Source organism: Nesoenas mayeri (genome assembly GCF_963082525.1).
Source record: "Nesoenas mayeri genome assembly, chromosome: 4".
NCBI classification, from domain to species: Eukaryota; Metazoa; Chordata; class Aves; order Columbiformes; family Columbidae; genus Nesoenas; species Nesoenas mayeri.
The window spans coordinates 31663272-31680825 of NC_137540.1; the positions used below are offsets into that span (position 1 = coordinate 31663272).

General features: G+C 35.7%; 1 protein-coding gene across 6 annotated transcripts in view; it reads left to right on the forward strand.

Moving 5' to 3' along the window:
• ARFIP1 (ARF interacting protein 1) overlaps positions 1-17554 on the forward strand; it is a gene marked incomplete at its 5' end in the record, with an annotated part of 42285 nt that overhangs the window by 14516 nt on the left and 10215 nt on the right. For 3 of the 6 annotated variants that reach the window (XM_080344099.1, XM_080344097.1, XM_080344101.1), the window contains 5 exons: positions 2017-2131; positions 4926-5021; positions 6389-6498; positions 11234-11455; positions 14859-15016. In XM_080344099.1, coding sequence (XP_080200225.1) covers positions 2017-2131; positions 4926-5021; positions 6389-6498; positions 11234-11455; positions 14859-15016 — 701 coding nt within the window. Of the gene's footprint in view, positions 1-2016; positions 2132-2382; positions 2471-4925; positions 5022-6388; positions 6499-11233; positions 11456-14858; positions 15017-17554 lie in introns of all 6 variants that reach the window. The other 3 variants (XM_080344102.1, XM_080344100.1, XM_080344098.1) reach the window with 3 other exon arrangements.

The window sequence follows — 17554 nt, forward strand, 5'->3', positions numbered from 1 at the left end:
TAAAACACCTTTATTTGAGGTAGTAAAGGCAAATAAACCCAAATCTTTTAAGCTTACTGTTGGTACTAAGCAAAAAATAATGCTTAGTCATACATTAATAATAGACTGCCATAACTAAGAAATTAATATGATGTTGTCTGCTTCTTAGTTTCTACTAAGTTTTGGCTAAGCCAGTTGCTTTGGCTCCTCCTAAGCTCTGAGTGACTTCTTTGCTGTGTTCACTGTCTCAACAGGATTGATATGTCAAAAATTCATACTGGTTGTTTTAGATAATCTGTATAATAAACTGAAGAATGTCCCTGTTAGGCTTGTGTAAAGAAGGCTAACCTTACTAAAATGTGATTAGTTTAATATGGTGATTTGAACTAATTAAATAGGATTTTAACAAAGAATTAAAGTGGTTTAAATGCTCTGTACAATATAGGCTTGCACTGTTTTGACTAGACCAAATCAAGCTAGTACAGCTTAATGTGTATCTGTATTTCATGCGTTTGCTTCTTTGGGCCTTTAGCATGCTAAATGACTGAGAATGGGATAGGTAATCCAGCCTTTTGACTTCTTGGGCATCTTCTGAGTTGTAGGGCTTTTATACCTCTAGGTCTTAGTTAAGTCACAGTATTAAAATACTTCTGCTTGATGGTAATTGCATAAACTCCTAGGAATTTGTCTTAAACTAAAGACAACTAACTAAATCTGTGGGAATGTGATCCAAAGGCACTTTGTGACAGTCAGTCTCTGGGCAGTATCATTCCTATGCACTAGCTTGCTTCTGGTTTGTGGATTGAGTGACTACAGTAACATGTCAGACATGGATTGGATTCTAAAGGTGCATAAATAGTTACTGCACAGGTCCAGGCACTGACATCTTAATGCTATGTATACTTTTTCTCTGCAAATTTCACTGTTGCTCCTCTATACTTTATCATCTTTTTTTGCCTCTGTATGGAAGCAGAGGGGGATGCAAAAGAATACCTGACTCCAGAAACTGCCAGTTTTGCAGTTTCTTGATACTTAATTTTTTTAAGTGTATTTACCTTTATTTCATTTCCACTCACTTTTTACTTTTACAATTTAGTGGTTTTAAGTTGCTTTGAGTAGCTGAGCTTTCTTTAAAGCTCTAAGTATATGCCATAACACCAGAGGCTTAACCTTTAGTCAGATGGCTGGAAATATAGTCTGGGAAACCTTTGGGAGAGACAAGATAGCAGAAATGGGCAGTTGGATGGTATCTGAATTATGGCGGACAAATTCATAGTTAAGTAATATGCCTGTACTGGGCTGATGTGAAGACTTCAGTTAACTGAAAGTTTAAAGTTGTAGTTAATTCTAGCTCTCTAAAGTTAAACAAGGTTATCTGAGGCAATTTTAAATCGAGTTTCAAAAGCAAATGGAAGTAAATGGTAACTTTGTGATTTGAGCACTTATGTTGTCGAGTAGATGCTCAGAAGGAAGCTGCTGAAGTGATACCTTTCTGGATGTTTCTCCCATGTGAAATACTAAAGACATTTCATGTGCTGTTTGTAGAAATTAACAGTGCTGTGAATTTTAAAGCTATTTCTTGCTTAGAATGAATTTTTTTTTAATCTTTAGGATGATAGTTGCTTCCACAATTTTTGTTTGTAAAATGTTGTCTTCTCTTACTCTTAGATCATTTTGTACCCCTGTCAGTTTTTAACTAGATACATCATCAAATTGGTACGGTTGATTGGACCAGTGTCAGACCACATAATGTGATGTTATGAGCCTCATTTTTGGTAACTGCTGCTCTTAAGAGATGGCATCCTAGTGGTTCATCAACATAAAAAATTTTAGAATAAGTACATAGGCTATTCTTACAGTATTTCTCATTCATTTATGTTTTATTTGTGCATAGCAGTAGAATGCTCTAACACCAGTAAAGACACTCCAGGCTAAAGGCAGAATTGTCTGTCTGAGGGCTGCTGAAACTGCATTGTAAGACTTTTGAATCACTTCTTTTATGCATTAACTTTCTACTTTTATTCAAATATTTCTAAGGACTTGAAACGTTCGTTACCAGTTGGACTTGGACTTTCTGAAACCAAAATAACATCTCATGGCTTTGACAGCACCAAAGAGGGAGTTGTTGAGGCAGGACCATTTCCAGGTAAAGGTAACTGATTTTTTTGTCTGTATTTCTCAATTTAAAATCTTTAGGCATATTTTCATATGGTTAAGAATACAATGTTCTGTAGCTTCTTTGAACATTTTGTGTAAATGTACACATTGAGATGTACATTAATGACAACCTGCTTATATTCTCTGGTAGCTGGGTTGTTAAAATAGAGAATATATGCTATAGTTGTTGTATCTGTCAAGGGACTAGTGGAAACTACTCAGTGTTGAATTGGTATGCATTTACAGGAAGAGAAGTCCTTGAGCACCTTGAAATGGTGTCAGGCTGAAGAATTTTACTATTACATTGCATTGAAGCTTGCTTTAAATGTCACAGGTATTGTTCTGATTTGAAATGTAACTGGAGATTTATTCATTCCTTGATACACAGTTCACTTTCCTGAAGCAGATTAATGAATAGAATTAATCTTTGTCCCTGAGACTCTTCTCTCCTTTTTTTTCTTGTACTGCATATATTACTTTAATGTATTGTTGCTAGGACGGATAATGCTTTGTGTCTCTTTTTGCAGGTACTACCTAATAAAAAAGTATCTGTTTTCATATTTTCTCAGCAGAATTGATTGTCTATAGCAGGAGGATTGTAGTTAATTAATATTTAATTCACTATGCAAGTATTAATATATATTGTAGAAAATATAAGCTAGCATTAAACAATGAGAAATACAAAGTGATAAACATGCCAGTAATGTCAGTGTCTTCCATTTAAAAACAACAGCGCCACAATAGAGTAGTAAAAGTTATATTTTAATGAATTATGTAGCTTCAGCAATTTCTGATTTTGAAAAGTTTGAACTGATCTCAAATGAACAGATGTGAAAATAAATCTCTTTGTAGTTATAGATTTAATTTCTGTTTTACTGCATTTTCCTGTTTGGTAGGATGTTCTTATGAAAACAGTGATTTACATGCTGTACATTTCCTATATTACAGAGTGAATGCTGTGGTTTCTTTAAGTCTTTGAAATTAGCAAAATATCTAGCTAAAAGCTGGGCAAACTGCTTACCAATCTTGCCTTTTTATATTCTATTACCAAGATAACTGCTGCAGCTGTTAAAGTGTATTAGCCTGTAAAGGGAAAAGTATCTAAGATCTGTTTCAGGCCACACTAATATGTTTGAAATCCAAATGTTTTTTAGTAAGTTAAGTACCCAAATGATGAGCATTGCACATGTGCTTTTTAAACACTTAAGATATCACAGTTTTCTTCCAAGGATATTTTCTTCATATTTTCCTAATGCTCTAACCAAATCAGAGAAAGGGAGAAAAGAGGCAGGAACTAAGGCTTCTTAGGAAACTGTGGACAAAAGTAGAATGATTGCCTTGTTTCTAAAAATTCTGTTTTCTGTTTGCATTCAAAAATGATGCCCTAATAAGGACACTCAAAGTAAACAATACTGGAGGAGAAAGGCTTTTAGGATTTGTGGGATGTTGAATGCTGAAGCACACGTAAGGCTGTGTTAATAACTCTGTTCAAATGATAAGGATTTTTAAACTGCTTGTCTTAGCTCGCTTGCTGAAGTGATTCAGTCTTTAGGCCTTCAGCAGGATCTTGCAGTCAGTCAAACTTTTATGCCTGGATGAATCCAGTTGCAGCTCTTATGCAATTTCTTGCTACAGAAGGACACAACAAGTGTCTTTCAATCTTGTATTTTCAGTACAACTGAATCCAAATCATGAGATGAATTGTACCCCGTGTTAGCAGTGCTCTGTAGTGGGTTTAAAAGGCAAAAGCTGGTTGCTGATTCAGTTACTTTGAGTGGTATTTTGGGTGCTACTGATGACTAAATTTTGTTGAAACTGCTGAAGTTTAGGTTTGGTTTCCTTTTCTTCCAGCACACAGTCAGCCCTGAAGTATCTCAGAATTTCTCAGCAAAAGTAATAAAATCTTCACACACACAGCCCCTCCCTCCGCCCCCTGTTGATTACTCATCACTACAGAGAAAAAGCTAATATGTTTGGTTGGTTTTTAAGTACTGAAAACTTAAAAAGAATGCTGCTTCACATTTATGTGATATGAAAGAGTTACAAAGGTCTAAAAAGCACAATCCTAAACCAGCTCATAGAACACACATAGTGCAGGTAATTTAATGCTGGGTTTGTTTTGTTTTGTTTTTAAAGAGGACAAGCAAGTGCTGTGAAATCTTTCTTTTGAGAAGGAGATTACACATTTTAACAGCTAATGGCTCATACGATCTTCAGGGTAGTTTATTGCTGTGTGTTTACACAGACTTAGGAGAGATGTTAATCAAGTATGTCTGAAATTGGCATAGATTTCAGAGTTTATTTCATCTCTCAATGCTGTTAAGTAAAGTGCACAGTGAAATCTATCTAATCCTGAAAAAGGAGGTATCAGCCGTGGAAGCTGTATATAATAAATGTCATGGAATTTTCTGTTGATGGTATATACTTTACTGATGAAGCTGTCAGTTGTATTTTGATTACTCTTACAAAAACAAACAAAACCAAAATAAAACAAAAGGCAGAAAATCCCCCAAACAAACAAAACAAAAAAAAACCCAAACCAGTTTGGCATTATGACCTAGAGAAAAAGATTAAATCATGACAGCTTGGAGAAGCTCACATGAACAGCTGCACCTCTTAAAAAACATTTCCATCAGAAATTCCAGCAATTTTTCTGTGAATGCTTCTATTTAATGTGTTGCTGAAGCAAATGCTTCTTCATATTGAAAAAAAAATAATCTGTGTAAAAGTGCACATTGCTTTCTAGGGAAAATTATGGATTTTCATGATTAAATATGTCCCATTTTCAGGTTCCTCAGCATCACCCAAATCATCTGTTATATCTCCTAGCAGTGCAGCAGCTAGCAGACTGGCTGGACAAGGTTGTGATTTAATTATTCCCACAGGTATCATAGCACTGAATGGATAACACCCTTGACTCTACTGACACTGTACTAACTTCTCCATGTCTATAATAATTTTATTTACTGTTAGTTGCAAATATGATTTCTGGGGTTTTTTGGTGCCTCTCATTTCTGGCTTTTAACAGTTCACAAAGTAACCTCTGCTTTCCTTTCTGTATGCTGCTTTTTGCTCTGTAAAATTTTATAAATAATTACTGAATATTAATAATAACAAGCAGTAGCTAAAATGGGAGCAACCAAAATATTTTCTTAAGGTTAAAGCTGAAGCTTTTGGTAGTTTTTGCCAAAATGATCACATATTCCAGTAAAGTAGAATATGAGGTGACCATTAGGAATTCACAACACCCAAACTAGGCTTTGCGACTTGACTCATTTTGTGCCTGTGGGCAAATTACTTAACATCTTTGTCTGTTTCCTCCTATATAAAAGGAGAAAACCTATTCATTTACCTCATAAGGGTGTTGAGAAGGATTAATTACTTAATGTTTGCACAGCATTTTGAATACATAAAGAATATAGTAGAGCCTGATGCTGAAGGAATACCTTGAGGCATTTGTATAGACTTTTTTTCCAAACTCTTATTTACAGAAATAACCTGGCAAGGCTCAGGTGACTGTAAGTAGCAGTAGGCATTAGAGGCAGGAATAGTCAAAATTGTATGTGAATAAATAAAAATGTTGCATACATAGAATCCATGTGATACAGCAAACTAGCTGGAAAATGCTAAATATTGGCACATAGTGTGTGATTAGCCCTAGATAATTTAATTGTTGCTTTAGGTCTGATCTTTGCTGTTTTTATATTGGTGGTCTGTAAAATTAATTTTGCCTAATCTAATGAGCTAATAAGCTGAAATAAGTTAGATATTGGCTGAACACATCTTCTGGAAAGGATTGGAAAAGATGAAAAAAACCCGTTTTGAAATTTATTAGTTGTCCTCTGTGACAACAGTTTTTCTATGCCAATAGTTGCTATTTAATGGTCTGTAGATTGTAAACAGACTTTTAGGTTGGCTATATCCAAGAGGATGTTCAACTCTTGGAATTTTAAAACAGATTAAATGATAAACATGCCTCAAAAGCTGTTTTAATGTTGTTTTGTGAAACTCAGTGCATTCAGGTAAGCTTTATTGAGCCTATTACTATGTGAAATACTGAGATTTATGTATTCTTTAGAACAGTTTTTAAATAATGATTCCTTTCTGGAAATGATTTTGAAAATTTACATACTCGTCTTAAGTTCTCACTATCACCTTGCTCTGCTTTTACATGTGCAATCACAAATCTTCTATACGTTTCCTTAAAACAAAAAAACCCAAGGCCTTGAAGATTTGGTTTTGTCTGATACAGGGGGCAGAGCTCAACAGAAGAGTGGACCTGTTGTGTTAGCAGATGAAGTGAAGAATCCAGCAATGGAGAAATTGGAATTGGTGAGAAAGTGGAGCCTAAACACTTACAAGGTATGCAGGCAGACATTTGTGTGTTTATATATGTGTATTCCAGATATGAATTTGCTACTGGATTGGACTGAAGCTTTCCAAGTATTGTACTACTGCATGAAAGTAATCTGTTGTTGCAGTGAGCATAAGCAAGAATGCATAGGGAAGGCTTCATTTTCTTCCAAGTCTTGCATTATTGTGAGCATTTTTAAAGACCTGGTTTTAAGTGGAAAATCTTTCATAGGTGTTACTGGTTTATTAGGGTAAAGAATGTTCCGTTATGTCCCCCTCAACATACAGATTTCAGCACTAATGCTTATATTAAATATTATTGCTATCTTTGAGTTGATTGCTGATAAAATAAAATTTTAGCTAATGGAAAAAAGTCAGGCCCATCTACACGTTCCAAACTTGTTAATCGCTATTCTGATGTTTTTGTTTTGTCTTGGCTAATTGTTTTTGTTAGTGTTTGAAGTGTTACTACAATTCACGTGTGTTTTACTCTCCTATGGTGCTGCTTTGTGATCAGTTGGGATTTGGTGAAATTAAAGTAATAACAAAAGAATTCTAAAAAGGTGCTTAAAGCAAAACAGTTTGCCAGAAGTGACTCTCACTAAAAAGCCTACAGGTAAGGAACAATTGTCAGGGAATGGGATACTATCAGGAGTTTAAAACAAAGACCAGTTTTGAAAAATAGCTTTTTGTTATGCCCTCAACTTAAATGACAGAGGTGTGGACAGGTGGGTTGTGCATCAGTGGCATCTAGATCAAACCATGAAGAAATGGCGAATCTGTGTAAAAATGTCCCTTGTAAAACACAGGTCTGAATCCTGCCAGTGTTCTTAAGTCTAGATGAGGACTCGTGCCCTCTGAGGCTGGGAAGCAGGGATGGAGACATTCTACCCACTAGTAAATGATTATTCTGTTCTTTGTGTTAGAATCAGAAGTTTGTACCTTTTTTATGTCTGAACAGCTTTTAGAATTTCTACTTTTCGTGTAATCTCAGTTTTCTAGCAACTGCAGAAATCTGTCAGCTACTCCTGGAGTGTGCTGTACTCCAATCAGAATATGTGCTATTCAGCTGAAGCCGTTCTTTAAAATTCTATGTCTAAGAAACATTGATTCTTCAGATTGAATCTGCTACACCACAACTAAATAGGAGAGGACTTGACCTTATTCTCTTTTGGGTGCCTTGATTTAGAAAACAAAATCAAAAAATCCTTGTCTCAATTGCAGAATGATTGCGAACCCACTTATGTGAGGCAGTAGCCAGAGGGCTAGTGAAAAATGCTGGGAAAAGTGGTCACAGATCCTTATTTAGAACATTATTTCTTTGGCTACAGTCTTTGCAAAGTCTGGATTTTTATATTTCATTCTTGACTTAAACCTCCCCTTCCCTGAAATCCAGAATCCCACCAATTATGGCATAGCAAGCAAAGACTAGCACTATCAGAAAAATAAGTGGATCTGTTTTCTTGAAATCTATAAGCTTGAAGTTGTTTCCCAAACATGCTTAAGGAGACAGGTCAATTATGATCTTTCTAGAGTCACGTACTGACTTGTTGTATGGCTTTTTTGAGGAACTGGATTATTTAGAAAGAGCTTATGAATTCATTCTGAGTTGAGGGAGTATTATGCAAATATCCTTGGAGGTGCCACACATTCGAATATACTTTATATGTAGTCTACATACGAAAAGCATATTTAATTTGATTAAGGACAGTATTTCAGTTTGTGGACATACTGGCTTGCTTTGGTTCCCATCAGGAAGGTTGTGGAAAAAGTCTTCTCCTTATCTCATAATAGCTGACTGATCATAGGTTAGAAGATGCGGAAATAAAGGCTAGGAGTAAGTGGTTAGTGGAGGGAAGTCAGTAGTTAAGCCGCTCTGAGCTGAAAACCATGCTATTCAGTGTACCAGAAATGAATCTGCAAGTGGAGTTAGTGGGGAAACTTGCTGTTGGGAGGTTCTTTAGGAATCTGAGATGAGTAGTTCCTCTGTCAGAGTGTCTGTATCAGGAGTTGTGAAATCAAATTATTGGATACATTAAGAAGTCATACCCATCTGTGAATAAATTAATAAGTATGCCTTCATATGTTTTGAGTGCCTTGCTTTTTGTCCCCTACATATTTCTGTGAGAGACAATTGCTTTTGTTATCTCCCATTTTTATTTCTGTTTTAAGAAACTGTTTCCAATTGCAAATTACAGGACATTGAAGCTCCTCTTCTGTCCAGCCTAACCATTAATTTTTGTACACTGTATTTAACTTTTTCCCTTAACTTGATAAGATTATACCGTTGCCATTGCAACTACTGTCCCTCTTCACTGTCTTCAGTTTTATGCTCCCTAGTAATAGTGAGTTAGCATCAGAAGAAATTGCCCTTCTTTCTGTAATCTAGTGTCAAGAGCTTTTTCTGTTATTTTTCCCTTCCCTCACTTGCTCACTTTGGATGAGAAGGGCATTTTCAGTTTAGCAAAAAGACACAGGCACCAGAAAGTTCTGACTCTCCTGGACTTTCATCAATTCTAATAGAAAGCTTGTATTTTTTTTTCATATGAGTTCTTAAACTTTGTGAAAAAAAAATATACCTGTTTTACATGCCTTTTTTTAATACTAGGCTACTGCATTTAATGGAATATTTATTTCTGAGACAGGTCTAGTAATGTCCGTGTTCATTTTTTGATATACACACAATTTAAAATACATTTCTTTTAAGTGTGTTTTGGTGTCATGGGTTTTTTTTTGAGAGCGTGCGCGTTTTTTTTAAACTTTGCCTTGTGTTACTACTTTTTGAAGAATGCTGTTGTATTTAGGACAGATACTCTTTTAGAACAAAGCAAAATGGAATTAACGTGTGGAATTTTGTGTCTGTAATAGTGAGAATATACAGAGACTTGTGTGTCTGTACTAGAGAGTAAATCAAAATAGACAGGTGCATCTTCTTTCTCAACTATTCTTGTTTGGTCTCAGTGTGCAACTTTAACTACATCTCAGTTTAACAAAGTATGCAGTGTCTTTCCAGCTACTAGTTTTCTCTTACTTGTCACTGCCAGGGTTTTTAGGTGTGTTGCTGTAACTTCTGAAACAAATACTCCTTGGTTGAAAATAATTCCTTATTCCTGCTTCCCATGATTCATATTTTTCTCTTGCATTTCCATAGGGGTGTGTGTGTCCCAGCTCTTTGGGCAAATAGCCAAAATTTGTCCATCAATTCCATAGTTCCTAGTGAAATGCTTCCTTATGCTCTGATCACACTCATTGCTAAGCTGTATTTTGCAATTTCTGTTGCAGACTTTGGTAGTAAGGTTGTATTCTGTGTTGATACAATTTGTTATGTTCTCCCAGACTTCTGATTCTTGACTGACAAATGTTTTCTAGATTAGCTGTGCTCTTTCTTGTTAATTGGTTGAATCTAATGAAATAGCACAAATAGTCCATACCTTCTAATCTGAAGTTTGAGTTATGACCAACTCATTCTGCTTGATCATTTTTGAGTCTTTTCAGTTTTTGTCTATGATGAGGATGTAAAAGTGCTAGCAGGTGAAATGTGTATCTCCTTTGGTGTAATTAAAGACTGGATTAAACTAAAGGCCTTGCATTTGGAATCTAGTGCTGTAATGTTTTTCTGGAATGTGATATAAGATAGGCTTTGGAATTATTTCATCTAACAAAATAGCAGTTTTGCACTTAGGTTATGTCCCTTCAGAGTAGTTTGTGTACTAATGTACTAATTTCATTTCCTTGTAATTCCATTTCTAGCAGTAATTCTTCATATGTGTAACTTGATTACCTCTTCATCTCTTGGGACCACAGATTAACTTCAAATAACTTACTATAACAGTAAATCCTGTTTTTCATAGAGATATTGTATGGCTTTGCTGCACATCTGCTTTGCAAATGGCTTCTCTTGTGTCTCAGTAAGGGAAACCCCAATGTGTATCTTGGGAGGTTCACTGCCAAGTTGGGCTCAAATCTCTGGCAGAGCAAGTGTCACATATAAGTGGAACGTGGTAGCAGCCTGAGCTGCGACAGCCATTGCCAGGGTGAAAGCGTCTACAGCCTCGTAAGAGCACATTTTCTGCTTACACTGTTAATGAACTCCAAATCTATTAAGAATCTGACTTGTGACAAAAAGGAACTAGTAAGTCTTTCTGAGACAATCAGCTACATTTTATGGATGTGTAAATAATGAGAAATGCATTTTAGTAGTAGTAGTAGTTCCCAGTTTCCCAGACAGCTCTAAAAACACCCCCCAAAAAGCCCAAACAAACAAAAACAAAAAACCAAAACCACAACGTTTTTGGAAAACATAATATGGATAATCTGGAATTGGATGGTGGTAGGCAAAGCCCAAAAGATCACTGAGTAGATATTTTTATGCGGAACTAGTAATGCTCTCTTTAACTGACTTTAATGCAGCGGGCTAAATTGCTTCTTTTAACTTAATGAGATTCACCAAACCTAAAAAGAGATAGGTGTTCTTTTACTTGAGAAACAATTAGTTATGCTCTTGATTTGCTAACTTGAATATTCAGCTTAGTAGTAGTTGAGACTTGTCCAGCTCTTCTTGCTGAGTCCTGATAAACTTCTAAAGAGTGTGTTGTTTTTTCAGTTTGTTGTGCAAACTTCTATTGGGAGGGGTGATTGTGAAAGAATTGTGTGTAATTATATGTCCCTTGAAGCTGAAAATGGGTGTATGCTGTGTTGTCTTGAATATATGTGATTCTTTATAATTTAAATTTTTTTCCCCCAGTGTACACGTCAGATCATCTCTGAAAAATTGGGTCGTGGCTCGAGAACAGTAGATCTGGAACTAGAAGCTCAAATAGATATATTGAGAGATAACAAGAAAAAATATGAAAATATCTTGAGACTGGCACAGACATTGTCCACACAACTCTTCCAGATGGTACATACCCAAAGGCAACTTGGAGACGCATTTGCTGACCTGAGTTTGAAATCATTGGAACTTCATGTAAGACTTTTATAGTGTTAAAAAAATAAAATGGCAGAGATGAAGATAAGCCTAAATGCCTCATGCAGGGTATATAATATTAATATATATAGTAGTTAGCAGCTATTTTACTAAACGTTGTAGTTGACAGTATATTACATGTTCTTTGTGTTAAAAGATTATGTAATTGACTTAAAACTGTAGGAAGTTATTGAAATTACTGTAGTTCTTTATTGTTTCTTAAATGTTTGCCTTTAGTTGATGATTGGACTAGACAACTGACAACTTTCATTTATATAGAAAATGCATTTTATTTCTTTTGCTTGTAATGAAGCATTGAACTGCTCCAGGGTGTTACATCATGTCAATTACAAGATGTCTTTGGGGAACATGCCTGGGAGTAAGTAGAATAGGACACATTACTTCACTTGTGCACATTGAATTTGAGTAAATTATTTTTCTGTAGAATATTCAAGCATTGAGATTTCATCTCAAAGTCTTTTTTTAATGCAAATTTTGCTACTAATAGGACTAATTTGCATTCTTACGTTGTTTGGAATTTCTGAGCAAGAAAGGCAATATTTAGAGGTCTGTGTTTGGGCTGTTATGTTTCTTTGGATTAGAAGTTTATGTAACACTGGTATTTCTTGTTATTGGTAATAAAACTGTCTGCTGTAAAGAGAAGGTGGGTGTTGTGTCCAAAACATGGTAGCTGACTTGCTTCTACATTGGTTGTTCCGTATTCATGAAATTAAAGCAATTTGATACTTCTACTGATCCTTTGGAAAACCAGTATGATTCCCTAAAATATAGCTGCCCAAATCACCTTTGTGATGATTAAACTTAACCTCTGTTTTTTCTTCCCTTTTTCATGATTGCATATTCCCATTGAGTTTTCAGGGAGGAGGTGGAGTTCATGCTTGCACACAGGAACCTTAACCAATAGCTAGCTGAAAAATGTGAGACTCCTGCACTGGAGCACATCATTCTGACAGATGAAAATCCGTGAAAGTAGAGCACTTCTAGCCACTAAGAAATTAAAACCTTCTTTTAGCAGATTATTTAATCATGAGTTTACTCTTGACACAAATACAGGCATGTGGTTTGTGGCAGAACTTAGTGGTTGTTATGAAGTATGTGCTGAAGCTGGATGCTTCTTCTGGAACTTGGATTAAATCTGGTGTCATGATCTTGTTTAATGAATGGGTTTTTTCCATGAACAGTTTGTAACTTCTAATGGGAATACTGTTCAGGTTCTTTCAGCATCTTGTACTGGTCTTGGAATTTGTTTCAGTCATTCATCTCTTGTGTAGATTATTGAATGGGCTGTTGATGAAAATCAAATAAAGGTTTCTGCTGCTGTAATAAAAGTTATCTAACCTTTGCCTCTTGGACACTTGCCTGATGTTTGCCTCTTTCCTCTTTGTGTTTCCCCTTTGTTTAATCTGCACTTTGTTACCATCTGTAGCCTGGCCTATTCTTCTTCAATGTTTGGATAGCATTCTTGTCTCTAACACTCATGCAAGACTAAAAGTAAAATTTCTGAACAGTTAGTTGTTAATGTTTAAAATGATAACAATATTTAAGTTTTAAAAAGAAAACAAAACCAACACCACTTCTTAAGGTAAATATTTTATGTGTGTTAACAAAATGAGATCTTAATGTGGTATTACTTAACGTGAATGTTTTGCTGTTTTTTCTTTTGGATACAAATACAACTCCTGGTTCCAGGCTCATGTGCCTCTAGTTATATAGACAGATAAATTCCAGTTTTAACTGACCTGTGCATGAAGTATGAACTGAGCATAAGCTCTTGATACTGAAAGGATTTCCTTTCTCTTTTATAAGAGGTTTTCACAGAGGTCATGGACAAAACTCAAAGTTTTTGTATGAAACTGTATGAACCAGTGGAAGGACACTTTTGGTAGCTAGCATGTTTTAGTACTGCAGGCCACTGCAGTCCCATCCTTCCTATCCCCCTCCTTTGAACTGGTAGTGTTGTTCATTTGGGTCTGTAATGATCTGGGTCAGAGGACCAGCTGGATAACTATTTGCAGTCTTGCTTGCAGGAGGGAAGAGAGATGCGACTGAGCCCTGCTGTAAGGGACAGGCTGTGGGCTCTGCCCATGTGCTCCTGCCTCTGCCCTCTCCTAGTGCTTGTGTTACTGTGTAGCTGGCAGTGTTAGAGCAAAACCAGCTGAAAAAGACTTAGTTTGGTTTCAGCAAGATCTGTAGTGATTTGGCTGGCTGCTTTTGCCACAGAAGCAAGCTGTACAAAGCAAAGGTGACAAAACTCTAGGGGTGTTTGGAGGGCTTTGCTCATGAAAACTTGCCCTAAGTTCTCTTCCTTTTTTCTTCTCCCTCAAATTGCCCACTTCCACTGCACCTCCTTTTCTACAGGCTTCTTCCCTTCTCATTGCCCATTAACCCTACCCTCATGAAGTCATTAATGTTAACATAAAATATAGCTTGGCTTTGCTGTTTGTGTTCTACACAGATGAAAGGAAACTGGGAGAATACAGCACTTCTGAGTCAGTTGTTGGCAATGTGCAAGCCTAAAAAGAACCAAGTTCCAAATATGAACCTAGTGTGTTTTATAGCTATTACAACCAGCGATTGTACTCTTTTGTGAGAACTCTCATCTGCGGAATATGAGGATGCCATATGGATGACATAAATATAATAATTGGACTCATTTGGCATCCATGCATTAGGAAAATCTTTGCAACCCTGGTCAGGGCTTACACTGCTGTTAACAAAGACATGAACAAACATATATCCAAATGTGACTGAAATGCCTTGGAAATAATTTTGCCCTTGTCCCTTTAAAATTTATGGCTGAGCTACATTATAATTTTTATTTGCTATCCATTATAATGCTCTGCTCTTCAGTTATTTACAGCCTATTAAACTGTGATAGATGTTGAGGTTTTTCGCAGTGCTCTTTTCCAGAATGTAAGAATAAAACTTAATAGCTAATTAATTCTGTGTACCCTTGTGAATTCAGTTATATTACAATATTTTATGTAGTGGTGTCTCTGTATTAAGCATTACTTAAACAACCACATGTTAAATGCTGGATTAAAACTCTGCTGAATGACAATGTAAAGATTACATTAGCACTTACTTTTAAGTAACATTGAAGACTTCCAAGTGCACACACACAAAAAAAGGGAGTTATTAAATAGAATTTAACATAATGTGTGGTAACAATTTTAAACCATATTTTACTGATGTTAGACAGATTTTGTAAGAACTGCGAACTGAATTATTGTATTGAAATCCTATCTGCTTAATCATAACCATCCCCAAACAGAAGTGAGAGAACTCCCACATCTTTGTGTTTGTATTTTTTTATATAGTTGCTGATGAATGTTATGATTTTAAATGATCTAGTTTTGTTTTCTCTGCTTTTTGTTTATAGGAGGAGTTTGGCTACAATGCAGATACACAGAAACTTCTAGCTAAAAATGGAGAAACTCTTCTCGGGGCTATTAACTTTTTTATTGCCAGTGTGACTACATTGGTGAATAAAACAATTGAGGATACTTTATTGACTGTGAAACAGTATGAAAGTGCCAGGTAGCTATTCTCTGTCTAGCTATTTTCATTACAAACTACTCTTTAGGAAAGAGACTTTGTATCAGTTTAGTCCTTGTATTTGAGTGACTAGCCTGTCAGATAAAAACCTAAGTATAACAAAGCTCTCATATAATTAGGATTTACAGTTAACTGCCTCATTGCCCGTATCTTCAAGTGTTTTGTAAACTTTCTGTTCTACTGTTACTTCTGTATCTAAGAGCAATTATAGTTGTTTTTTCCTGCCTGCTAGATTCAGGTGGCTTTCTAAGCAGTGCAAACAGTGCAAGGTTAATCCTTTTATTTAACTACATTATAATAAGTGAAAAATTTCTTTGACAAACATTTAATCTCATGCTTCTGTTGATGCATAATATTTGCAATTCATACTTGAGTTTTTCTGTAGAAGTTGCAGGCTAAGTCAGAAAGGGGAAAATAAAAAAGACATTTCTTAAGGAGTGAATATTATCTAGCAGTAGATAATTGATTTCCTGCCCTGGAGAACGTTACTTCTGGATATGGTACAGTACTCTAAAGGCAGGGTTTGAACTTGCAGTCCCTTCTGATGCTTGGTTCCATTCTGACTTTGACTCAATAGCATAAAGTATGTTTCTTTCAATTTGCCAAAGATGTCGTTTATGTCTATAATTTTTTGTGAGTTATTGAGAGGTTTTCTTAGGTCAGAAATTGCAAACTGTTTGAGTTTTGAAGTTCTTTCCTCCCCTTTATTTTTTATTTTCGAATGCTTTATTTATGAGCAAAATAGTAAGTTATTGTTTAGATATCTAGGTAAACTTTCAGAAGGCATAAAAGGCAGAATTACTCTGAATATAAAGTATTCCTTTTATTTTTTTACATTTAAGTGTAAAAAGACCCCATCTGTTAACATATTTTCCAGGTATCCCCTTGAAAATTTACACAAAATATATCTACTGTTATTGTTCTTGTGAGTCATTTTTCAATATATGGCTCTTCCCTCCTGAAGTAATGTCATTACTTTCCCTTCTTGTTCATTAAAGATGTCTAGTATTTTGCTATTTCAGTAAGGCAAATCAATTGCAAAGCTTCTACACTTACATAGGCAGTCTAGTGTGTTTATTTCTGTACCTCTTCTTCCCTGTCCCAAATTGCACTTCAGCAATTCAGCACTTCAGAACACCTGTTCTCCTCTTCGATCAACTCTGGTTTGCTTCCTTTTTGGAGTTAAGTCCTAAATTATTTAAATAAAGCTGGAATCATAGTGGCAATGAGAATCAGAAAGAGCCCTGTGAATATTATGACTCCTTTTACCTCTGAAAGTGAGGTATTTTCTTTTGGAGTGGTTATGCCAACTGAAAAGTTGTTGTTTGTAACCAGTTTTTAATCTTGATTTGTTTCCTGTTTTAGAAATGCCTATGAGAAAACTTATTTGAAAAGCCAGAAATAGCTTGGTTTGTTCCATTAAAATTGGCATCTATCACATGCTGACATGCTGGGTTCCATTATCTGAAAGCTACAAAGAAGTATGGGAGGAGCAGTGAGGCTTTGGGCAGGGCTGCCCCTCACCTGCAGGCATTTCTGGCTCTTGCCTGTTGCTTCACCTGGTCAAGTGCTGAATGGCTGAGAACAAAGGACCACATTGCATAAGAGGAAGAAAAAAGCTAGAGCTTGTTACTATATTTCTCTTATCCACTTGCAATAATGTTTTAAAATATAAAAATAGTATATCTGGCAAGGATCCAGCATTTGTCAGACTTGTATCTAACACTGCAGAGCAGATTAATTTAGTGGTATGGTCTTTAAACTGCTAGCATTCCATAGGTGTTTTTCCCACTTATAAATGCTAAACATTGATTAATAGACAGCTTAACTTAAACTTTCTTGAAAAGAAGAATTGCTTAATGGTTTTGAAGGCAAAACTATCAATATTCAAGCTTCTGTATTAAATACTTTTAAGACTTTTTTTTTTTCCCATTGAAATGAGAAAGAGGGTATGGCTGTTTCATCTTTGTTCATGTAAAAAAATTTTACATTCTAATATGGAAGGATATCAAGGAGGTTTATAACTTTTTAATAAATAGTGGTGTATGAAGACTAGCTGGTTCAACTAAAACGTTGTTGGGTGTCTGCAGGCAAGAGTCTATACCATAACATCGATTCTGGTTTTGCTAGTAGTATCCAGGATAGATAATTTGGAGAGAACAAGAATAAATTAGAAAATACTTTTTATCTGTCCTATCTAGAAGTGGGATATATGCATTTGGTGCAGAGTTAGCTTAACCACCCAGCTGTTAGTCTTAACCTTCTGTCTATCTCTTCCCTTATCTCCATTGGTGGTGGTATTGATCCAGGGAGTCAGACTTCCCTAGGAAAATAAGATAGGCCTTCAGTATCATACAAACAATGCATCATCTTTTTGCAGCCTATTTATCCATGGAGCAGACAAGTTCTTGCAAAACTTCTTGTGGAAAAGCTCTAGAGCTGTTCAAGTAAAAGCACACAGAGAAGCCCAGAGGCTGCCGAAGAAGCCTAGGGACAGATTTTGGTAGAACTGAGCCATTG